The 22,169-nt window shown below is 39.3% G+C and overlaps 1 protein-coding gene across 7 annotated transcripts in view; it reads left to right on the top strand.

Annotated features, from left to right (window-relative positions):
- LOC139748045 (basement membrane-specific heparan sulfate proteoglycan core protein-like) overlaps positions 1-22,169 on the top strand; it is a 261,917-nt gene that overhangs the window by 85,661 nt on the left and 154,087 nt on the right. For all 7 annotated transcript variants that reach the window (XM_071660608.1, XM_071660610.1, XM_071660611.1 and 4 more), the window contains 2 exons: positions 2,920-3,012; positions 9,568-9,658. In XM_071660608.1, coding sequence (XP_071516709.1) covers positions 2,920-3,012; positions 9,568-9,658 — 184 coding nt within the window. The remainder of the gene's footprint in view (positions 1-2,919; positions 3,013-9,567; positions 9,659-22,169) is intronic.

Consider the following 22,169-nt stretch of genomic DNA (forward strand, 5'->3'; position numbering starts at 1 on the left):
GCTTCTGCATCACATGATCACTGTGTGGCCAGGAGCAACTCAACGATGGGCCATTTTGATATTGGCTTCTTTCTCTACATGTTGAAGCTTTAGAACTCTCTACCTTCTCATGTCTTTTGCAATAACTATAACCTATCACATTTCAAGAGACAGGTTTTTCACTTTCTCCAAAATTTGTAAATACTTTCCCGTGTTGTTTCTTTTTCCATTTCATAATTCTCTCTGTATTTCAATGAAGGCCTGGCCTTGATGTGAACTTTTGTCCTTGACTGGAGCCTTCATCATGAAAAAAATAAATCTACCTCATAGTTTTCTTGAGCGACAATGGCAGCGCTGCTGCATTTGTCACATAACCTCTTTTAGACCCAGATCCCTGTCATTTTTTGTCTTTACCTCATCTTCAGGTGAGTTGCTGGCATCCAACCCCAATTTCACACCCACTTCATCTCATGCACAACACTTGACAACGACTAATTCATCAATCTCTCTATCTTGTTTCCTGTTTGTTCTTCCTTTATGCACTTGAAAATCCATGAGTTGCACTACAGTTAGACAGTTCTCTGGTGCTCCCTGAAGGAAACCAATATTTCAAACAAGACATGATTTAGCTGATTTCAACTGTAAAGATTAGGATCTTTTTCTTGTAACTTTCTAAAATCTATTACATTCTTTTTTTAAGGAGTTATTTTTAATGCTTTTACTCCTTTTGAATTGTAGATATTTAGTTAAAAAATCTGCCATTAATGACATTTGCTGTTGACACAGTGGCTAATTTTGAATTATCAGTCTCTGGTACTGAATCAAAATAGCGCCATGAGCTAAGAAGGGCTAGGTGGTTCTTGGGTTCCACTTGACCATCATCAAGTAGCTGGGACCCATCTGACTCCCTTAATCATAACTCCCAGACCTGTTTTTTCTTTATGCATTTTAAAGATATTTGGAGTAATAAAGTTAAATCCTCTCTCCATGGAATACTTAATTAGTCCCCTGATCTTCTCTCTGAAACTCAGCTGTCCAAGGATGCTTTTCTTCTACAATGTCAGATCTGCAACTATAATCCCTGGCATTCTTCCTTCTATAGGGGTGGAGTTTTTGCCTACTTGAGTCTTTTAAATTTCAAGCTATCTGGCTGAAAGATTTATATACCCTTGTAAACTAACTTTTGTGTTTCGTATATCCCTTCAAGATTCCAAAGCTATGTACAGCTCTTCAACTGTATGAATTCCTGCCATGAAGCATTACTCTTACATACATGCTCTAAACTCCTTAATGCAGGGGAATTCATAGTACATTTCATGGACTGGTTAGGCTCAACTAAAGACAATCTTGGTGGGGCCGAAGCCTTTACTTTTTCCCACGTTAGCAGTCTGGAACAAATATTCAGACACTCTACATGAGTTCCAAACTATCAAGACCGCTCTTCCAATATGCCACAATGGTTGGTTAGGCTCTACTCTGGAGCTGAAGTCCTTTCTTTTTCCCTCCTTAATGATCTGGAACAAAAAGAACCAACCACTCTATATCAGATGCTTTTGTTACCACCGCTCTTTGTTTTTACCTTTGAACTCTTCTACAATTTATACATTTCTACCCCCTTAGGATCCTCTGATCATAGTGTTATCCCTATGACTTGTGATTAGGAATGCACACCCCTTGTACCTCCTTGTAAATGCCAACACTGGCAGTATAGGAGAGCTCAGCAGCCAGCCCTGTGCAGTATCTTTACCAAGTTTCCATGTGACAAGTACTGCTTCGCCAGCCAGGATGTCCCACGCTGTGCTGAGTATACAGCGAGACTTATCCTGGCAGAGATAGAGTCCTGTATTACTTCTTTTATCATATCTTTCTCCCACTAATCATGGTTTGATTGCTCCTGCTCTGATGCCTTTCACATAGGGACAGAGTATATTGGGATGATAAAACACTCCCCTTCCCCTGAAACTCGATCTTTCATCTGTGTTCAGAGTCACTGCAAAGGAGACCATTCTAATTGTTCCAACTATTGACTCACTGCTTTCTCTTTCTTTTTCTCCAAACACTTTAAAACTCTTCTTATTTGATTTATCCTCATAGTATAGAAATGTGTCATTTAATCATTTGTGCCATTTGTATTATGAAATTGTATCTGTGGAGTTACAAGTTTTTTGTATGTTCTCAATTGATTATTTAGATCCAAAGAGTTTAGATTTAGACACTCTTTTTTTTCAAAGTATGAAAATTTGCTTATTCATGTATTATCCTCATGTGATCTTACCAGAAAAGTTGACTTTTTTCCTGTGCTACAGGTATTGTCCTGTATCTGCACCTTTGCTTATGAGCTCAGAGTCGATTGTTTTTGAAATATTTGAATTTTATTTTGATACATAGGATGTAGATCAGTAAGGATACACTAGTGACTTATGTAAGCTGAGAACTCCTGTTGTCGGGACATTCCTGATTATCATTATATGTTTCTTAGTAAACATCATTTTTGTTCTCGATAGTTGTTTTAGATGTATCACCATCAACAGGAATACATTTCTGCATTTCACACAAAATGTAAATCATGGCTGTGATGAAAACTCATAATTATGTAGCAGTTATTAGTTTTAGGCATTTTGCAGAAATTGATCTTTTCTTTCTTTCAAACTATTCGCCATTTCCCACATTAGCGAGGTAGCGTTAAGAACAGAGGACTGGGCCTTTGAGGGAATACCCTCACCTGGCCCAATTCTCTGTTCCTTCTTTTGAAAAAAAAAAAAAAAAAAAAACGAGAAGGGAGGATTTCCAGCCCCCCGCTCCCTCCCCTTTTAGTCGCCTTCTACGACACGCAGGGAATACGTGGGAAGTATTCTTAATCCCCTATCCCCAGAAATTGATAAGGACCAATTTTTATATCCTTAAAAAACAATGATTTTTATTCCTTCTGTTCATATACAGAATCGTGTGTCTGTCACTTGGAGCAAAGCAAGTGGTGAGCTGCCATATGGACGAGCATCAGACAACCGTGAAGGTCTTCTTGTTATTTCTCAGGTAATGGAAATTCTAATTCAGTATGCTATCATCTTGATGTTGACATTCCATTTCTGTGGGATAGATTCATAACATTTTGGAATCCAAGCATAGTTAGATATCTTCACCTTGTCTTACACTAAAGTGCACAGTCTTCCTCATATTACCATGCCTGTTAATCAGTCACTTTAAAAAGTTATCCTGTAAGATTAGTATCTCCATTTACACCGCCACTCATATACATAAAATGCATCCACTACTAAGTCATCTTTAAAGTATTTGGAATCTTGATCTGAAATACTTATAGCCTTCAACATTTTACTTTACCAGTTTATATGTTGTATAGTTCACTTTTTTATATCTTCATCCTAGCTGCCTAGATTTTAATGAACTTTTTGCTTTTTGTTCTTCCTGGTTGTATCATTATCTTAGGCCTTCATCAATAAACATTCTCTTAGTCATTATCTCATGTATCTTTCATACACTACATGCTTTACTGTGTCTAATCATCTAATTCTTCCTATATTACATAGATCAACTGAATATTATACTGACAAATTAAACCTATTCATCTTTCCCTAATACACAAACTGTAACAAATTCTTTTCTTCCATTCAAATTTATATTGCAGTAAGACTGCCCATCATTCAGATTAGAACCTTGGTTATAACCATACAATCTATTAGTAGCATTTATCTTTATGTATGGTCAAAGTTACATACACTTAGTCCAACTCATTCGATTCATTTGACAGAATAGCATCATTAATGTAAGACAGCAAGTAGCTATCATTTTGTTCCATAAAGGGTTAACTTTACCCAAACATTATTTCATTAAGCTCTTATCCCATCTAAGATATACAACCAGTGTGACAATATACATTCTTTACTGAATTCCACATGTATATCACACCACTCAGTCGTGCTTCCATATACTCTGTTATCATTAGTACTTTACAGTCTCCCATGCACACCACAGAAACGTAGACATTCCCAAAATGTTTTTTTTTTTTTTTTCATTAATTTTAACATGTACCTTTTCCTATTTTCATAATTACCACAGAAGCATTTTTGGTAGAACTCTACCACTTTGAGTACAAAGATCCAATCTGCACACACTCTTCCTTCACTGAGTCTTTTTCCATGATTAACTACAGTTCTGCAATATTTCTTACCAATCAGCATTAGAAAGATACAAGAGAGCAAGGAAACAGAGTACTACAAGGTAAGGAAGGAGGAATAGAGCAGTTTAAAAAAGGACATTGTGAACAAAGAAAAAGATTGCTCAAAGCTTTTCATCAAGAGCAAACTATCACCAGTAATCAGACTAAGGGGAGGACTCGAAGAAAAGTGTGGTTTCAGAAGTGGTAGAGGATGTGTGGATCAGGTGTTTGCTTTGAAGAATGTATGTGAGAAATACTTAGAAAAGCAAATGGATTTGTATGTAGCATTTATGGATCTGGAGAAGGCATATGATAGAGTTGATAGAGATGCTCTGTGGAAGGTATTAAGAATATATGGTGTGGGAGGAAAGTTGTTAGAAGCAGTGAAAAGTTTTTATCGAGGATGTAAGGCATGTGTACGTGTAGGAAGAGAGGAGAGTGATTGGTTCTCAGTGAATGTAGGTTTGCGGCAGGGGTGTGTGATGTCTCCATGGTTGTTTAATTTGTTTATGGATGGGGTTGTTAGGGAGGTAAATGCAAGAGTTTTGGAAAGAGGGGCAAGTATGAAGTCTGTTGGGGATGAGAGAGCTTGGGAAGTGAGTCAGTTGTTGTTCGCTGATGATACAGCGCTGGTGGCTGATTCATGTGAGAAACTGCAGAAGCTGGTGACTGAGTTTGGTAAAGTGTGTGGAAGAAGAAAGTTAAGAGTAAATGTGAATAAGAGCAAGGTTATTAGGTACAGTAGGGTTGAGGGTCAAGTCAATTGGGAGGTGAGTTTGAATGGAGAAAAACTGGAGGAAGTGAAGTGTTTTAGATATCTGGGAGTGGATCTGTCAGCGGATGGAACCATGGAAGCGGAAGTGGATCATAGGGTGGGGGAGGGGGCGAAAATTTTGGGAGCCTTGAAAAATGTGTGGAAGTCGAGAACATTATCTCGGAAAGCAAAAATGGGTATGTTTGAAGGAATAGTGGTTCCAACAATGCTGTATGGTTGCGAGGCGTGGGCTATGGATAGAGTTGTGCGCAGGAGGATGGATGTGCTGGAAATGAGATGTTTGAGGACAATGTGTGGTGTGAGGTGGTTTGATCGAGTAAGTAACGTAAGGGTAAGAGAGATGTGTGGAAATAAAAAGAGCGTGGTTGAGAGAGCAGAAGAGGGGGTTTTGAAATGGTTTGGGCACATGGAGAGAATGAGTGAGGAAAGATTGACCAAGAGGATATACGTGTCGGAGGTGGAGGGAACGAGGAGAAGAGGGAGACCAAATTGGAGGTGGAAAGATGGAGTGAAAAAGATTTTGTGTGATCGGGGCCTGAACATGCAGGAGGGTGAAAGGAGGGCAAGGAATAGAGTGAATTGGAGCGATGTGGTATACAGGGGTTGACGTGCTGTCAGTGGATTGAATCAAGGCATGTGAAGCATCTGGGGTAAACCATGGAAAGCTGTGTAGGTATGTATATTTGCGTGTGTGGACGTGTGTATGTACATGTGTATGGGGGGGGGGGGGTTGGGCCATTTCTTTCGTCTGTTTCCTTGCGCTACCTCGCAAATGCGGGAGACAGCGACAAAGTATAAAAAAAAAAAAAAAAAAAAAAAAAAAAAAAAAAAAAAAATATATATATATATATATATATATATGTGTGGAACTATCTGACAGAGTGAAAAGTATTTTCACAGTGTCTCACCCATGTTAGATTTGTGGAAGGAATCTTGCAGAGTAAAAAGATTAACAAACAAAATAATCACGCTATCAGAACAACTTTACCTATGAAAGGCACATGAACCAAATGAAGTCTCACCAAATGTATGGAAGGAATGTGCTGAGGCTTTTGCAGTGCCCTTTTGAAATGCTGTTAAATAGGACGCTAGAAGAAGGAGAAGCTCCAAAGAAGTGCAAGAAGGCAGATGCTGTCTTAAAAGATGAAATTGCACTGAACTACATGCCTGTTTAATTGAAGAGTGTGGTTCGTAAAGCACTAGACAAGATAATCAGAAAGCAAATGAGGATTATCTACAAAAAAGAAACTTCTTAAATGGGAGAAAACATGGTTTTAGAGAAGAGAGGTCTTGTATCATGAACCTATTGAATTTCTACAACAGGTTAAACTCATGTCTTTGACCAAAGAGAAGGAAGGGTAGATTGTGTGTTCGTAGACTCCCAGAAAGCTTTTGACACAATGCCCCACTAGCAGATGAATAAGAAGCTAGAGCTGCAGGGAGGAAGAAAGGGTAAATTCCTTTGCTGCATTGAGGACTACATATGTGAAGGGACCAAAGGATGCAGGATGTTCATTTTCAAAATGAACTGAGTTTACAGTTGGAATGCCATAGGGATTTGTCTTAGGCCTACTGCTATATATGGTGTATGTAATGGCTTGCCAGGGCTGAACTCGAATCTAAGTACATTTGTGGATGATGCCAAAATCATGAAAGACATAAAGAATGAAATGATTGAATTATCTTATAGGAAGACCTTGATAAACTCCAAAGCTGGTCTGGAAATGGATGATGAGATTCAATCCAAGTAAGTGCAAGGTAATGAGGATGTTGCACAGTGAAAGAAGACTCCAGTTTGAATACTACCTAGTGGGAAAAAAGGTAAAGGAATCAATGTGTGAGAGAGACCTAGGGTTCAACACTGTACCTATTTCATTATTAGAGCCTCACATCTGGAGAACTGTCAAATATATAAACATTCTGCAACCAAATATTAAAACTGTATGTAAGTTATTAAATGAAGGAATGTTTGGTAAGCTATGCATAACAAACCATAGACCAAAACTAGATTATGCCTCTTAGATATGATCACCACACCTAAAGAAATTCAAAGATGTGACTGACAAGGTCTAAAGAAGAGCAACCAAAATGATACAGTTTAAGACGGTTGAGCTAAAATGAAAGTTTGAAGGCTACAAAGTATTCCACCTTAGATGATGATGTTGACAGTAAACAGTTCTTCATGAGGTGTCGTACACAATGACCAGAGTTCATGATCAGAAACTGAGAAAGAGGATGATAGAAAGCACATACAGAAATATTGGGTTTATTGGAAGGTTAGAGGTTAGTTAGAATGTTCTAAGCAAATGCTGACAACTTACAGAGATTTGAAAGTCTTTTCGATGGTACAAAATGCACAACATATGGGATCCAATGAGTGTAAACCTTGAGTCAATGTGGGCTCATATGGGTGTGAATTCTGGGCACAACAGTTGACCCATGCCCAATCCAGGTGGTCATCATCCCCTCGAAGCCTGTTTGTATATGAGTACGTGGCTTAGGCTGGGGTGTGTGTGTGTGTGTATGCACACATATGAGGAAGGACATAGTACATATATACAAGCTTAAGATACTAGGCAACCCAAGTGTAAAACTTTCTTTTTAACACAAATAGTAACTGTATCACCTGGCAGGAATAAGGAGGAATTTCTTCAATGGATGAAGTGGAAAGGAACGAAAGATGTCTCACCCTCGTGAATGTTTAAGTCCTGATACTACATTCCATCCTTTCATCTCGTTCTTGGTTTCCCCTTTCCCCTTGCTCACTCCACTTCTGACATGTATATTCTGTGAGTTAGTTTTTTTCCACTCCTGTCCATCTGTCCAAACCATTTCAGTACATCTTGATCTGCTGTTTCAGTTAGACTGTACTTATTGTTATTCTGTATAGAGCCGACATGCCTTGCACCTCATGTCCTTAGGCTTTTTTTTTTTATTTCAAACATATCTTCTCTCATCTGTTTGCATTCAGAGCCCAGGATTCTTATCCATACAACATTGTCAAGGCTACTACACCTTCAGCCATAGCTATCTTTGCCTTAACAGTTGCTGATCTCTCATTATGCACACTCCCTCATGCACCAAGGACCTTAGATCCCTCTCCTAACTTATAAATCATGAGACTCGCTTCCATCACCAAGGATTCATCTGTTGTCATGTCTAATCCCAGATGCCTAAAGCACATCACTTCTTTCAGGTCTGATCACCCTGCCTTGCTCTCCCCTCTGCCACACCTCATTACATTACTTTTGTTCACATTGGTCTGATCACCCATTCTTGCCCTCCCCCTGCTACACCTCTTTACTTTACTTTTGTCCACATTAATTCTTAACTTCACTTTCATACATTCTTTCAAACTCAGACTACAACTTCTCGAGTTTCTTCCTTGAGTCTTCTGCCTGAGCTGTGTCACCTGCAAACAGCAACTGACCCATTCCCCACCTCAGCATATTGTAGGCCCATGCCTCACATTTACTTCCCTCTCTACCTCAACAATGAACAGATTAAGCATCACACATCCTTGATGCAAACCCACCTTCACCAGGAACCATTCACCCTCCTTGTATCCTTCTTACGCACGCACACCTTACTCAAAGAGTGACATCTTACTGCACCATCTATTTCAACGCCTTTCACAAGGTATCTCTGTCATCCCTATCATACATTTTCTTCAGGTCTGTTTATTTATTTGTAGTTACCTTGGGACCTGTTTCTAAGAAAGAGCTTTTGCAACCCAAGGCTGTGCTGTTTCCAGTAGCAAGGAAATATGGACTCCTTTGGAGCTAGGAATTCTTTGATGCAGCCTGGGAATTTTTTGATGAGATTGTATGCTCAGTGATACAGCCTAGGAAAAGTGACCTACCACACAGGATGTAACCCACTCAGGCAGAGTTTGTTGACACCTGGGTCTGTAAGCACCACATATAAAACTCTCTCTCTCTCTCTCCAAATACTTCCCACACACAGAAAACGTACGGTCCACACATCTACTGTACTTGATGCAAAATTGTGTCTCCCCAGGCAGAAGCTCTGTTTTTGTCACCACTCTCCCTTGCACCTTACCAATATACTCAGTAGAAATATGTACATAATTTGAACATTGCTATTTGTCCCCTTGCCATTATATAAGGACACAATACATGCATTCTGTCAGACTTCTTTCATCTCACCTTGGATCTCTTGTGGTATCTTTGCGCACAGGCCTCTTTTCCAATCTCACTCACTTTTGCCACTTCTTTGCCATGCTTGTTATTTTCTATTTTCCTGAAACTTTCACACTCATTTCACACCAAGAAACTATTGTACATCCTACCGCTGCACCTCTGGGCACCAATGTAACATCATCATTGCTTGCCAGTCGTTTAGCTCATAATCCAGTAATGCCCATTAACCTTTAACCCCCACTAATTCACATAGACTGATGGATCCGCTTTTCTTTTTTAAACAAACTGGTCCTAATTACAACTCCTACTTCACAAGCTGTTTCCCATTTTAATTCACACCAATGTCCACTGTGCCCCAATTATACCATGTTTTGCCACATCACCCTCCCTTGCATTAATATTTCCTGCTACTAGGATCCAATCTCTTGCAGCAGAATTGCCAAAACACTTAATTGGTTCCTTTTGTTGTTGTTCAGGTTCAGGCATCAGACAGTGGCACATATATTTGTGCAGCAACAGATGGTTTTGGCCAGATGGTTACACAGAATGCCACTCTTATTGTAGGAGGTAAGTAGTTGAAATTTTAAGTCCATTATGTTTATTTATGCTACCATATTGCTAAGATTGATACATGCCTTAATTTCTGTGAAGAATTAAACAAAAGTATATGCATGTATATATTTTAAAAGATCGAATTATCCTGTTGTGAAATTGATGGTACGATGGAGAAACCATTCAGTCATAATGGCTGATAATTTTCAGGATTGTAAAAGAACACAGGAAGATGAAAAGTTCATTTCTGGGATTGCAGAACAACACAGGGAAGTGAAAAGAGTAGTTAAGGAATGCCCAAGTGTGCCTTCCAAAAACTTTCACTCATTTTGGAATTGAGCTTTCTATGTTATTCTGTATACTTGTATGTATGTACCTTAAATATGCATATTTGAACTCTAGTTTTCATTTTCAGATTTGAATTCAGTTAGCACATCGGGGATAATGAACAGCTAAGCGTATGTAGTACCTAATACACAAATATCCTACATGAGAAAATTGAAACAGTAGTAATTTGTAGAATCTTGGATTTTTGTTCATAGCGAGTATGAGTAGCTGCTTAAAATTTTCACATTAACCTTCAAATATAAGGAAGGTAGGAAAGAGAGGTCACTATCTGAGAAGGAAAAGATGGGCATGTTTGAAGGTACAGTAGTCCCAACAGTGTTGTTACAGATGTGTGGTATGGGATGTAGATCAAAATGTATGGAAGAATATGAACGTGTTGGACATGAAGTGTTTGAGGACAATATGTGGAAGGAGGGTTGATCAATTAATAAATAATAGGTTCAAACAGAGATGTGGTAATAAGATTATGATTGAAAGAGCTGATGAGGGTGTGGGTGTGTTGAAATGGTTTGAAGATACAGAAAGAACAAGTGAGGAAATGTTGATAAAGAGGATATATATATCAGAAGTAGAGGAGACAGGGAGAAGGGGTGGCTAAATTGGAATTGAAAGGATGGAATGGAAAAGATTTTGAGTGCTCAGGGCCTGAATATGTTGGGGTGTATTGCACAGGATACAGTGAATTAGAGCAATAAGGTATCCAAGAGGTAATCCTGGTGTAATTGAATTGAACCAGGCCATGTGAAAGGCCAGGGGAAACCTCAGAAAGGTCAGTGATACCTGATTGTGAATAGGATGCTGTGTTTTCTGTGCATTACACATGATATTTAGAGAATGAATGCAAGCAAATGAGGCCATTTCTTCATCCATTCCTGGCACTACCTCACTAATGTGGGAAATGTTGAACAAGTATGAAATATATATATATATATATATATATATATATATATATATATATATATATATATATATATATATATATATATATATATATATCCCTGGGGATAGGGGAGAAAGAATATTTCCCATGTATTCCCTGCATGTCGTAGAAGGCGACTAAAAGGGAAGGGAGCGGGTGGCTGGAAATCCTCCCTTCTCGTTTTTTTTTTTTTTAAATTTTCCAAAAGAAGGAACAGAGAAGGGGGCCAGGTGAGGATTTTCCCTCTAAGGCCCAGTCCTCTGTTCTTAACGCTACCTCGCAAACGCAAAGTGCAAAGTGCGAGGGTTAGGGAAAATGATTTGGTAAACAGAGAAGAGGTAGTAAAAGCTTTGCGGAAGATGAAAGCCGGCAAGGCAGCAGGTTTGGATGGTATTGCAGTGGAATTTATTAAAAAAGGGGGTGACTGTATTGTTGACTGGTTGGTAAGGTTATTTAATGTATGTATGACTCATGGTGAGGTGCCTGAGGATTGGCGGAATGCGTGCATAGTGCCATTGTACAAAGGCAAAGGGGATAAGAGTGAGTGCTCAAATTACAGAGGTATAAGTTTGTTGAGTATTCCTGCAAATTATATGGGAGGGTATTGATTGAGAGGGTGAAGGCATGTACAGAGCATCAGATTGGGGAAGAGCAGTGTGGTTTCAGAAGTGGTAGAGGATGTGTGGATCAGGTGTTTGCTTTGAAGAATGTATGTGAGAAATACTTAGAAAAGCAAATGGATTTGTATGTAGCATTTATGGATCTGGAGAAGGCATATGATAGAGTTGATAGAGATGCTCTGTGGAAGGTATTAAGAATATATGGTGTGGGAGGCAAGTTGTTAGAAGCAGTGAAAAGTTTTTATCGAGGATGTAAGGCATGTGTACGTGTAGGAAGAGAGGAAAGTGATTGGTTCTCAGTGAATGTATGTTTGCGGCAGGGGTGTGTGATGTCTCCATGGTTGTTTAATTTGTTTATGGATGGGGTTGTTAGGGAGGTGAATGCAAGAGTTTTGGAAAGAGGGGCAAGTATGAAGTCTGTTGGGGATGAGAGAGCTTGGGAAGTGAGTCAGTTGTTGTTCGCTGATGATACAGCGCTGGTGGCTGATTCATGTGAGAAACTGCAGAAGCTGGTGACTGAGTTTGGTAAAGTGTGTGGAAGAAGAAACTTAAGAGTAAATGTGAATAAGAGCAAGGTTATTAGGTACAGTAGGGTTGAGGGTCAAGTCAATTGGGAGGTGAGTTTGAATGGAGAAAAACTGGAGGAAGTGAAGTGTTTTAGATATCTGGGAGTGGATCTGGCAGCGGATGGAACCATGGAAGCGGAAGTGGATCATAGGGTGGGGGAGGGGGCGAAAATTCTGGGGGCCTTGAAGAATGTGTGGAAGTCGAGAACATTATCTCGGAAAGCAAAAATGGGTATGTTTGAAGGAATAGTGGTTCCAACAATGTTGTATGGTTGCGAGGCGTGGACTATGGATAGAGTTGTGCACAGGAGGATGGATGTGCTGGAAATGAGATGTTTGAGGACAATGTGTGGTGTGAGGTGGTTTGATCGAGTAAGTAACGTAAGGGTAAGAGAGATGTGTGGAAATAAAAAGAGCGTGGTTGAGAGAGCAGAAGAGGGTGTTTTGAAATGGTTTTGGGCACATGGAGAGAATGAGTGAGGAAAGATTGACCAAGAGGATATATGTGTCGGAGGTGGAGGGAACGAGGAGAAGAGGGAGACCAAATTGGAGGTGGAAAGATGGAGTGAAAAAGATTTTGTGTGATCGGGGCCTGAACATGCAGGAGGGTGAAAGGAGGGCAAGGAATAGAGTGAATTGGAGTGATGTGGTATACCGGGGTTGACGTGCTGTCAGTGGATTGAATCGGGGCATGTGAAGCGTCTGGGGTAAACCATGGAAAGCTGTGTAGGTATGTATATTTGCGTGTGAGGACGTATGTATATACATGTGTATAGGGGTGGGTTGGGCCATTTCCTTCGTCTGTTTCCTTGCGCTACCTCGCAAACGCGGGAGACAGCGACAAAGCAAAAAAAAAAAAAATATATATATATTTTTTTTTTTTTTTTTTTAATTTTCCAAAAGAAGGAACAGAGAAGGGGGCTAGGTGAGGATATTCCCTCAAAGGCCCAGTCCTCTGTTCTTAACGCTACCTCGCTATCGCGGGAAATGGCGAATAGTATGAAAAAAAAAAAATATATATATATATATATATATATATATATATATATATATATATATGTATGTGAGAAATACTTAGAAAAGCAAATGGATTTGTATGTAGCATTTATGGATCTGGAGAAGGCATATGATAGAGTTGATAGAGATGCTCTTTGGAAGGTATTAAGAATATATGGTGTGGGAGGAAAGTTGTTAGAAGCAGTGAAAAGTTTTTATCGAGGATGTAAGGCATGTGTACGTGTAGGAAGAGAGGAAAGTGATTGGTTCTCAGTGAATGTAGGTTTGCGGCAGGGGTGTGTGATGTCTCCATGGTTGTTTAATTTGTTTATGGATGGGGTTGTTAGGGAGGTAAATGCAAGAGTTTTGGAAAGAGGGGCAAGTATGAAGTCTGTTGGGGATGAGAGAGCTTGGGAAGTGAGTCAGTTGTTGTTCGCTGATGATACAGCGCTGGTGGCTGATTCATGTGAGAAACTGCAGAAGCTGGTGACTGAGTTTGGTAAAGTGTGTGGAAGAAGAAAGTTAAGAGTAAATGTGAATAAGAGCAAGGTTATTAGGTACAGTAGGGTTGAGGGTCAAGTCAATTGGGAGGTGAGTTTGAATGGAGAAAAACTGGAGGAAGTGAAGTGTTTTAGATATCTGGGAGTGGATCTGGCAGCGGATGGAACCATGGAAGCGGAAGTGGATTATAGGGTGGGGGAGGGGGCGAAAATTCTGGGGGCCTTGAAGAATGTGTGGAAGTCGAGAACATTATCTCGGAAAGCAAAAATGGGTATGTTTGAAGGAATAGTGGTTCCAACAATGTTGTATGGTTGCGAGGCGTGGGCTATGGATAGAGTTGTGCGCAGGAGGATGGATGTGCTGGAAATGAGATGTTTGAGGACAATGTGTGGTGTGAGGTGGTTTGATCGAGTGAGTAACGTAAGGGTAAGAGAGATGTGTGGAAGTAAAAAGAGCGTGGTTGAGAGAGCAGAAGAGGGTGTTTTGAAGTGGTTTGGGCACATGGAGAGAATGAGTGAGGAAAGATTGACCAAGAGGATATATGTGTCGGAGGTGGAGGGAGCAAGGAGAAGAGGGAGACCAAATTGGAGGTGGAAAGATGGAGTGAAAAAGATTTTGTGTGATCGGGGCCTGAACATGCAGGAGGGTGAAAGGAGGGCAAGGAATAGAGTGGATTGGAGCGATGTGGTATACCGGGGTTGACGTGCTGTCAGTGGATTGAATCAAGGCATGTGAAGCGTCTGGGGTAAACCATGGAAAGCTGTGTAGGTATGTATATTTGCGTGTGTGGACGTATGTATATACATGTGTATGGGGGGGGTTGGGCCATTTCCTTCGTCTGTTTCCTTGCGCTACCTCGCAAACGCGGGAGACAGCGACAAAGTAAAAAAAAAAAAAATATATATATATATATATATATATATATATATATATATATATATATATATATATATATATATATATATATAAACACCCACATATGCCCATATACATACAAATACATATCAACATATACATACGTGTACATACTCGTACGTAGACATTATATACATACACATGTACATATTCATACTTGCTTGCCTTCATCCATTCCTGCCCCACAGGAAAACAGCATCGCTATCCCCTGCTTTAGCAAGGTAGTGCCAGGAATACAGACAAAAAGGCCACATTCGTTCACACTCGATATCTAGCTGTCATGTATAATGCACTGAAACCACAGCTCCTAATCCACATCGAGGCCCCACAGACCTTTCCATGGTTTACCTCAAATGCTTCACATGCCCTGATTCATTCCATTGACAGCACGTCAACCCAGGTATACCACATCATTCCAATTCACTTTGTTCCTTGCACGCCTCTCACCCTCCTGTATGTTCAGGCCCTGATCGCTCAAAATCTGTTTCACTCCATCCTTCCACCTCCAATTAGGTCTCCTACTTCTCCATGTTCCCTCCACCTCTGACACATATATCTTCTTTGTCAATCTTTCCTCATTCATTTTCTCTATATGCCCAAACCATTTCAACACACCCTCATCTGCTTTCTCAACCATACTCTTTTTATTTCCACACATCTCTTGTACCCTTACATTACTTATTCAATCAAACCACCTCACACCACATATTGTCCTCAAACATTTCATTTCCAACACATCCACCCCCATCCATACAAACCTATCTATAGCTCATGCTACATATATGTATATGTGTGTGCATATGTATATGAGTGGATGGGCCACTCTTCATTCTGTTCCCTTGAGCTTCCTTGCTGACACGGGAAATAGCAATCAAGGATCATTAATGAATATATATATATATATATATATATATATATATATATATATATATATATATATATATATATATATATATATATTATCCCTGGGGATAGGGGAGAAAGAATACTTCCCACGTATTCCCTGCGTGTCGTAGAAGGCGACTAAAAGGGGAGGGAGCGGGTGGCTGGAAATCCTCCCCTTTCTTGTTTTTTTTTAATTTTCCAAAAGAAGGAACAGAGAAGGGGGTCAGGTGAGGATATTCCCTCTAAGGCCCAGTTCTCTGTTCTTAACGCTACCTCGCTAACGCGGGAAATGGCAAATAGTATGAAAAAAAAAAATATATATATATATATATATATATATATATATATATATATATATATATATATATATATATATATATATTGGAAAGGATCACAATTTTGCGCGTGATCAAGATATTCCTATGAGTTCACGGGGAAAATGAAACACGAAAAGTTCCCAAGTGCACTTTCGTGTAATAATCACAAAATCAGGGGAGACACAAGAGAGAAATATAACAGTCAGTTGATATACATCGAAGAGACGAAGCTAGGACGCCATTTGGTAAACATGTGAACATGGAGGGAACGAGGAGATGTGGGAAACCAAATTGGAGGTGGAAAGATGGAGTGAAAAAGATTTTGAGTGATCGGGGCCTGAGCATGCAGGAGGGTGAAAGGCATGCAAGGAATAGAGTGAATTGGAACGATGTGGTATGCCGGGGTCGACGTGCTGTCATGTGAAGCATCTGGGGTAAACCATGGAAAGTTCTGTGGGGCCTTGATGTGGAAAGGGAGCTGTGGTTTCGGTGCATTATTACGTGACAGCTAGAGACTGAGTGTGAACGAATGGGGCCTTTGTTGGTTTTTTCCTAGCTCTACCTCGCACACATGAGGGGGAGAGGGTGTTGTTATTCCATGTGTGGCGGGGTGGCAATGGGAATGAATAAAGGCAGAGAGTATGAATTATGTACTTGGGTATATATGTATATGTCTTTGTGTGCATATATATGTATACATTGAGATGTATAGGTATGTATATGTGCTGTGTGTGGACGTGTATGTATATACATGTGTATATGGGTTGGTTGGGCCATTCTTTCGTCTGTTTCCTTGCGATACCTCGCTAACGCGGGAGACAGCGACAAAGCAAAATAAAAAAATAAAAAAAATATATATATATATATATATATATATATATATATATATATATATATATATATATATATATATATATAATTATTTTTATTTTATTTTGCTTTGTCGCTGTCTCCCGCATTAGCGAGGTAGTGCACAGAAACATACGAAAGAATGGCCCAACCCACCCACATACACATGTATATACATATACGTCCATACACGCAAATATATATATATATATATATATATATATATATATATATATATATATATATATATATATATATATATATTCCTATGAGTCCATGGGGAAAATAAAACGTGATAAGTTCCCAAGTGCACTTTCGTTTAATAATCACATCATCAGGGGAGACACAAGAGAGAAATATAATAGTCAGTTGATATGCTTGGAAAATTGCATGTTTACCAAATGGCGTCCTAGCTTCGTCTCTTTGATGTTTATCAACTGACTGGTATGTTTCTCTCTTGTGTCTCCCCTGATGATGTGATTATTACACGAAAGTGCACTTAGGAACTTATCGTGTTTCATTTTCCCCGTGGACTCATAGGAATATCTTGATCACGTGCAAAATTGTGATCCCTTCTACCATATATATATATATATATATATATATATATATATATATATATATATATATATATACACACATACACACACACACACACACAAACACCTTATTGTACCTTCCTGCCCTAGGAGTTCCTTCTATCCTTAAGAAGCTTCTGCAGCACTCAGGAAGCTGGCCACAACAATTGGTTGGGAGCACAGGTCTTAAAATGTTATGATGGGTGTGCATCTTTATGCAGAGTGCAGGGCAGTTGGGTAGTAAGTGCTCATTGTCTTCTGTAATTATAGTTGAAACTAGGGTAACAAGGGTCTTTGGATGTGTTGAAACTGTGATTGTAGTGTTGCAGTGATAGCATAAGTGGGAAAGTGTGACTCATGTTTGTCTGCAGAGTGTTGTTTCTGATGGGTGTATGTCTGGTGGGTTGTAGGTCAAGGCCGAGTTGGAAAATCGGTTGTTTAGTGCTTGTCGGGTTATTTCAGTATTTACCAATTTGTATTACCTTTCTGTATTGTACAGGGAGGGAGTTTTACACTCTGGGGGTAATCTTTTGAGTATTCTCTGCAATCATAATACCTTAAGTCTTAGATTTATGTATGTTGTATGCATTAACCATGTCCACAGTCAGTCTTTCCCTTTCATCCACCACTTATGATATGATAATATTTCTTTACAGTTTTATATATAAGTTTCTTACTTAATTTCATGTTGCATCCTTCAGTTGTTTTATATCTACATCTCTCAAAGAACTGTCCACTGTCCACATTGTGATTCCTTTTACAAAGTTAAAGGTCATGATCAGGTCCCTCTTCAGTCCTCTCTCTTCCGAGATGGGTTAATTTAAAGCCTCCAAGCCTTTCCTTGTAGCTTAGCTGTCTTATTCTGGTCCTATCTTTGTTGCCCTCATCTGGCCCTTTATGAGCTCTTTGTGCTTCTGTAGTTGTAGTGACCAAACCTGAGACCAGTATTCTAGATCTAACCTTATGTATGATATGAATAGATTTCCAAGTATTCCTTATGCATATACTGCTGTTTACTAGTAAACAGTTTCTCTTGAATTATTCTCCTAGTTAAATTATTCTTCTAGTATAGGACCATGGCAACAGGTTAGGGACATTGTCAACTCCCAAGTCTTTCCCTTGCAAAAAACCTGGAGCTTATATCATGCTAGGTAATAATTGTATAAAGGTTGTCTGTCGCTTTGTCAAATCCTTATTAGTTTACATATGCTTGGCTTAAATCTCATTAACTTCATTTTAGACCAACTTTGGAGTCTATTTAATCCTCTTGTAAGCTGATGCAGTCCTCTTCATTTTCAACTTCCCTCATGACCTTTGCATGATCTGTAAACATAATCTGGTAGGATACTATACCCTCAGGCAAGTCATTAATTTAGATCAAAAAGAGTAATGGACCCAGAACTGAACTCTGTGGCATTCAGCTGGTCACCTCAACCCATTTGTAAAAGGCTCCTCTAAAATGCACCCTTTGTTCTCCCCTACTGAGGTAATCTTTTTATCCACCTTACAAGTGTCCCCCTAATTCCTTCTCAGTGATCCAGCCTCTTAATAAGTCTCCTGTGCAGCACAGTGTCAAATGCTTTTTATCCGTCAAATGCAGACAATCCACCCAGCCTTTTGTTTTGTCCAAGACCGAGCTCATTCTCTTGTAAACTTTTAAGATACTAGTAACACATGACATAACAAATGCTCTGTATTTTTCTTAACTTTCCATCAACTAGTCCATATACTTCCTTGATTGTTTCATCTGTAACAATGCATATTTTCCTTTAGACCCCTTTGCTCAGTTCCCTGTGTACTTCAGTTTGTGTCACTCCAGGTCTACATTTCTCTGCCTCACTCTTCATGCTTTGTTGAGTTGCTTGCAAATTTACTCCCTCTAATCTTCCCTGTCCTCAACCTTCCTCAGTCTGTTTGTGTGTGGTAGTAATTTTTTCTGTTTGAACTACTTTGGATGTTGATTCAATAGATTCTGTATGTATTTCCATCCTTTCTTCTGTCTGAAAGGCTCCTGGTAATGCTCCTGCAATTTCTTGGCCCATCACCAAACCATGTTTCTGTTCTTGTCTCATGACTCCCTTCTTGATCCTTGAATTGCTTCCTCATATTTCTTAACCCGAGCTCTAACTGTGTTACCCTCTGGTCTTTTTCCTTTTTAAGTTCCTGTAACATCCCTAAATGTTCTCTGAGTTTTCATTCTTAGCATCTTTTTTGCTTTCATCTTTAGACTCCTCTTTGCAGATCTGTTTTGACTAACTGGTTTTCATAAATTTCTGTAACTAAATCCTTTCTAGCCATTCCTGGCTCAGGCAGTGCTAGAGGCCTTAAATTATCTCCCAAATACTACAATAGTAACAGTAATAAAAATTACAAGAGTGAATTATCTTACAAGCTTGAGGAGTGTTTAGATGTTCAGGTGTCAGTTTTGCCTGTATGGTTACATTAGAAATAAAATTTCACTCCAAATTGGCAAGCTGCATTTGTATGCACCAATTCACTGCAGTTTTTAACTTTACAGTGTTTACTCACTACTGGGGTCCTTTTGATAGAGAAAAATAGAATATAGAAAAGATATTGATGTAATGGAGTTGGCAACAATCCTTCATTCGATATGAACCTGGGAAGCTTCAACTGCTAAAGCCCATTGAAACTTACAAAATTTGGCTCACTCAAACAGAAAATCTAATGCATGTACCAGTCAGGGGCCCCTTCATATTCAACTCCTCCTCCTTCTTGTATAAAATAGGCTTCATGAGCCATAGATACACCAAAATCTTGAAAGAAATAGGAATTACTGCTTTGGACTTCTTGGTACATCCATTGTGTGAATTACTGTGTGCATGAGTTTTGTTAGTGTAATATTTATCAGGGGTTACGGGAACCTGTAGATAAAGGTTACCATATTATTGGCAGGGGGTAAGCTTTTTATTTCCATTTGCAGGTTCATGATTAGTCATAGAGTGGTTTGGAAGTTAGTGGTCTAGCGCTGTTACATCACTTTGACTGCCAAGCATGTTGCGATGGCACTGTATTAGGAGTACCTTTTTTCATTGTGAAGGTGTTGAGTGCTTGTGGTTGCTAGGCAGCCAGTGATTGTTCTGGGTGCTCATTTTTGAGTGGTTTGCAGTTTTGTTATATTTACTTTTGAGAGGGTGGAGGACTGGGCAAGTGAGGCATGATTTTTTTTCATGGAGCAGTAGGACTGTATGTCTTGGATGTTAAGGGATTCCCTTTCTTGACTAAATCTGGTGTCAGTTAGAATTCTCAGTGCATTTAGTTTGTTTCTTTTATGTTGATTATATAGGGGTGAGGAGTGAATGTCAGGTGTGTGTGTGTGTGTGTTGTGTTTCATATGAAATGCACTGAATGGTGGTTTTGTTCTGTGGAACAGACTGTTCATTTGGGGTAACTGGAGGATGTGAGCTGGATTTGTGTGTCTAGGGAGATGCAGATGTTCCATTCTGGATGACTCATAGTTCTAGTTGTGTAATGTACTGCTGCATGTTTGATATTTCTGCTGTGGTGGCATGATGTTTTGAAGTGTATATGAGAGGACTTTAATGTTGAGGTTTGCCTGAGGTAATGAGAGGTCATGTAGGAAGGGACCGAAGAGACTTGGAGAAAGAGCTTGTGCGTAGGGAACTTCATTGAAAAGTTTGTTTTAGAGATGAAGCCATTGTGAATGACTCTAGCATGGTGGCTAGCCATGAAGTTGGCTAGTCAATTTTTGTCGTTGTCTTGGAGGGTGGCATCAAGTATTTTTGTGTGAGGGTGTGTCGTTGGACAGTGTTAAATGCTTTGCAGATGTCTATTGCCACTAGAACAGTATGGAAGTTTCTTTTATTATGTAGTTGAATCCACCTAGGATATGTGTGAGTTCATTGTGTAGTATTGTGGTAAACTGTTTTGGTCTAAAGTCATGTTGTGTGGGTGAGAGTGGAATGTTTAGTTGATTCTGTTGTGAATATGTTTTTCACAGAGTTTGAATACTGAGGGTAGAAGTAATGTAGGGTTAATGGAGGAGGGGGAGTTGGGTGGTTTGGAGAGTTTTAGGACTGGTATTGTGTTGGCAAGTTTCCAGATGTTAGAAATTTTACTGTGTAGCCAGGAGTAGTAGGAGATATCTGTAAGTGCCAAGTTGATTTTTGTAAAAGTTTTGCATAAGTTTGATGTTTAAGGTTTTGTCTAGTTTGTGGCTGATTTTTTTTTGAAGGGTCTCATGGGTATGTTTGTTTGTTCTTTGGGAGAAGGGATTTTCTTGGAATGCATCTGGAATACTTCCTGAGAGAAGGCTGAATTTGTTCAATAGAAATGGATTTTCTTTAATGTGCAAGAGAGTTGGTTGTTTTGGGTCTTGTGATTCACTGTGTTGAGGATGAAGTACCACTTTTCAATCTTTCAATGATTAGGTTAATGATGATGTTAATTAGAGTTTGGATTTGTTCTGTAATTTCTAATGAAGGTGAGTGGTTTTGTCTGCAAAGGTTGATTGCTTTATGAGGTGTGTAACTTGTGGGGAGACACTTGTTTCTTTTAGTGCCTTTGTGGTACATGCTTTTTGCTGGCTTGGTTGGTTACGCTGATGGAGTGTGAGCTTTGTTTCCCTGATTCTTTAATGCAGTACAAGGGGAAAATTAAAAAAGAATACATGGAGCAGCAACACAAACATTTAAAAGAAAATTAGATTTATAGTTGATCAGTCCTGGATGAACCTCTGATTGACAACTGTATAAGATGCATGACATTGGAGAGACAGGATAATTCAATAAGCAAGACATGCCTTAAGGGCTTTGTGCTTTCACCACCATTCTGGCAAAATCTCATTGTAGGTACCCCTAGGTTCTGCCCCTTGTTCCTTTCATTTCTGACAAGTAGATCTCCTTAAATGGTCTCACTTTAGCCCACACACACACACACACACACACACACACACACACACACACAAACACACACACACACACACACACACACACACACACACACACACACACACACACACACACACCACATAACCACATGTTTTACTTGGCAT

This window comes from Panulirus ornatus, chromosome 72 (assembly GCF_036320965.1).
Source record: "Panulirus ornatus isolate Po-2019 chromosome 72, ASM3632096v1, whole genome shotgun sequence".
Lineage (NCBI taxonomy): Eukaryota > Metazoa > Arthropoda > Malacostraca > Decapoda > Palinuridae > Panulirus > Panulirus ornatus.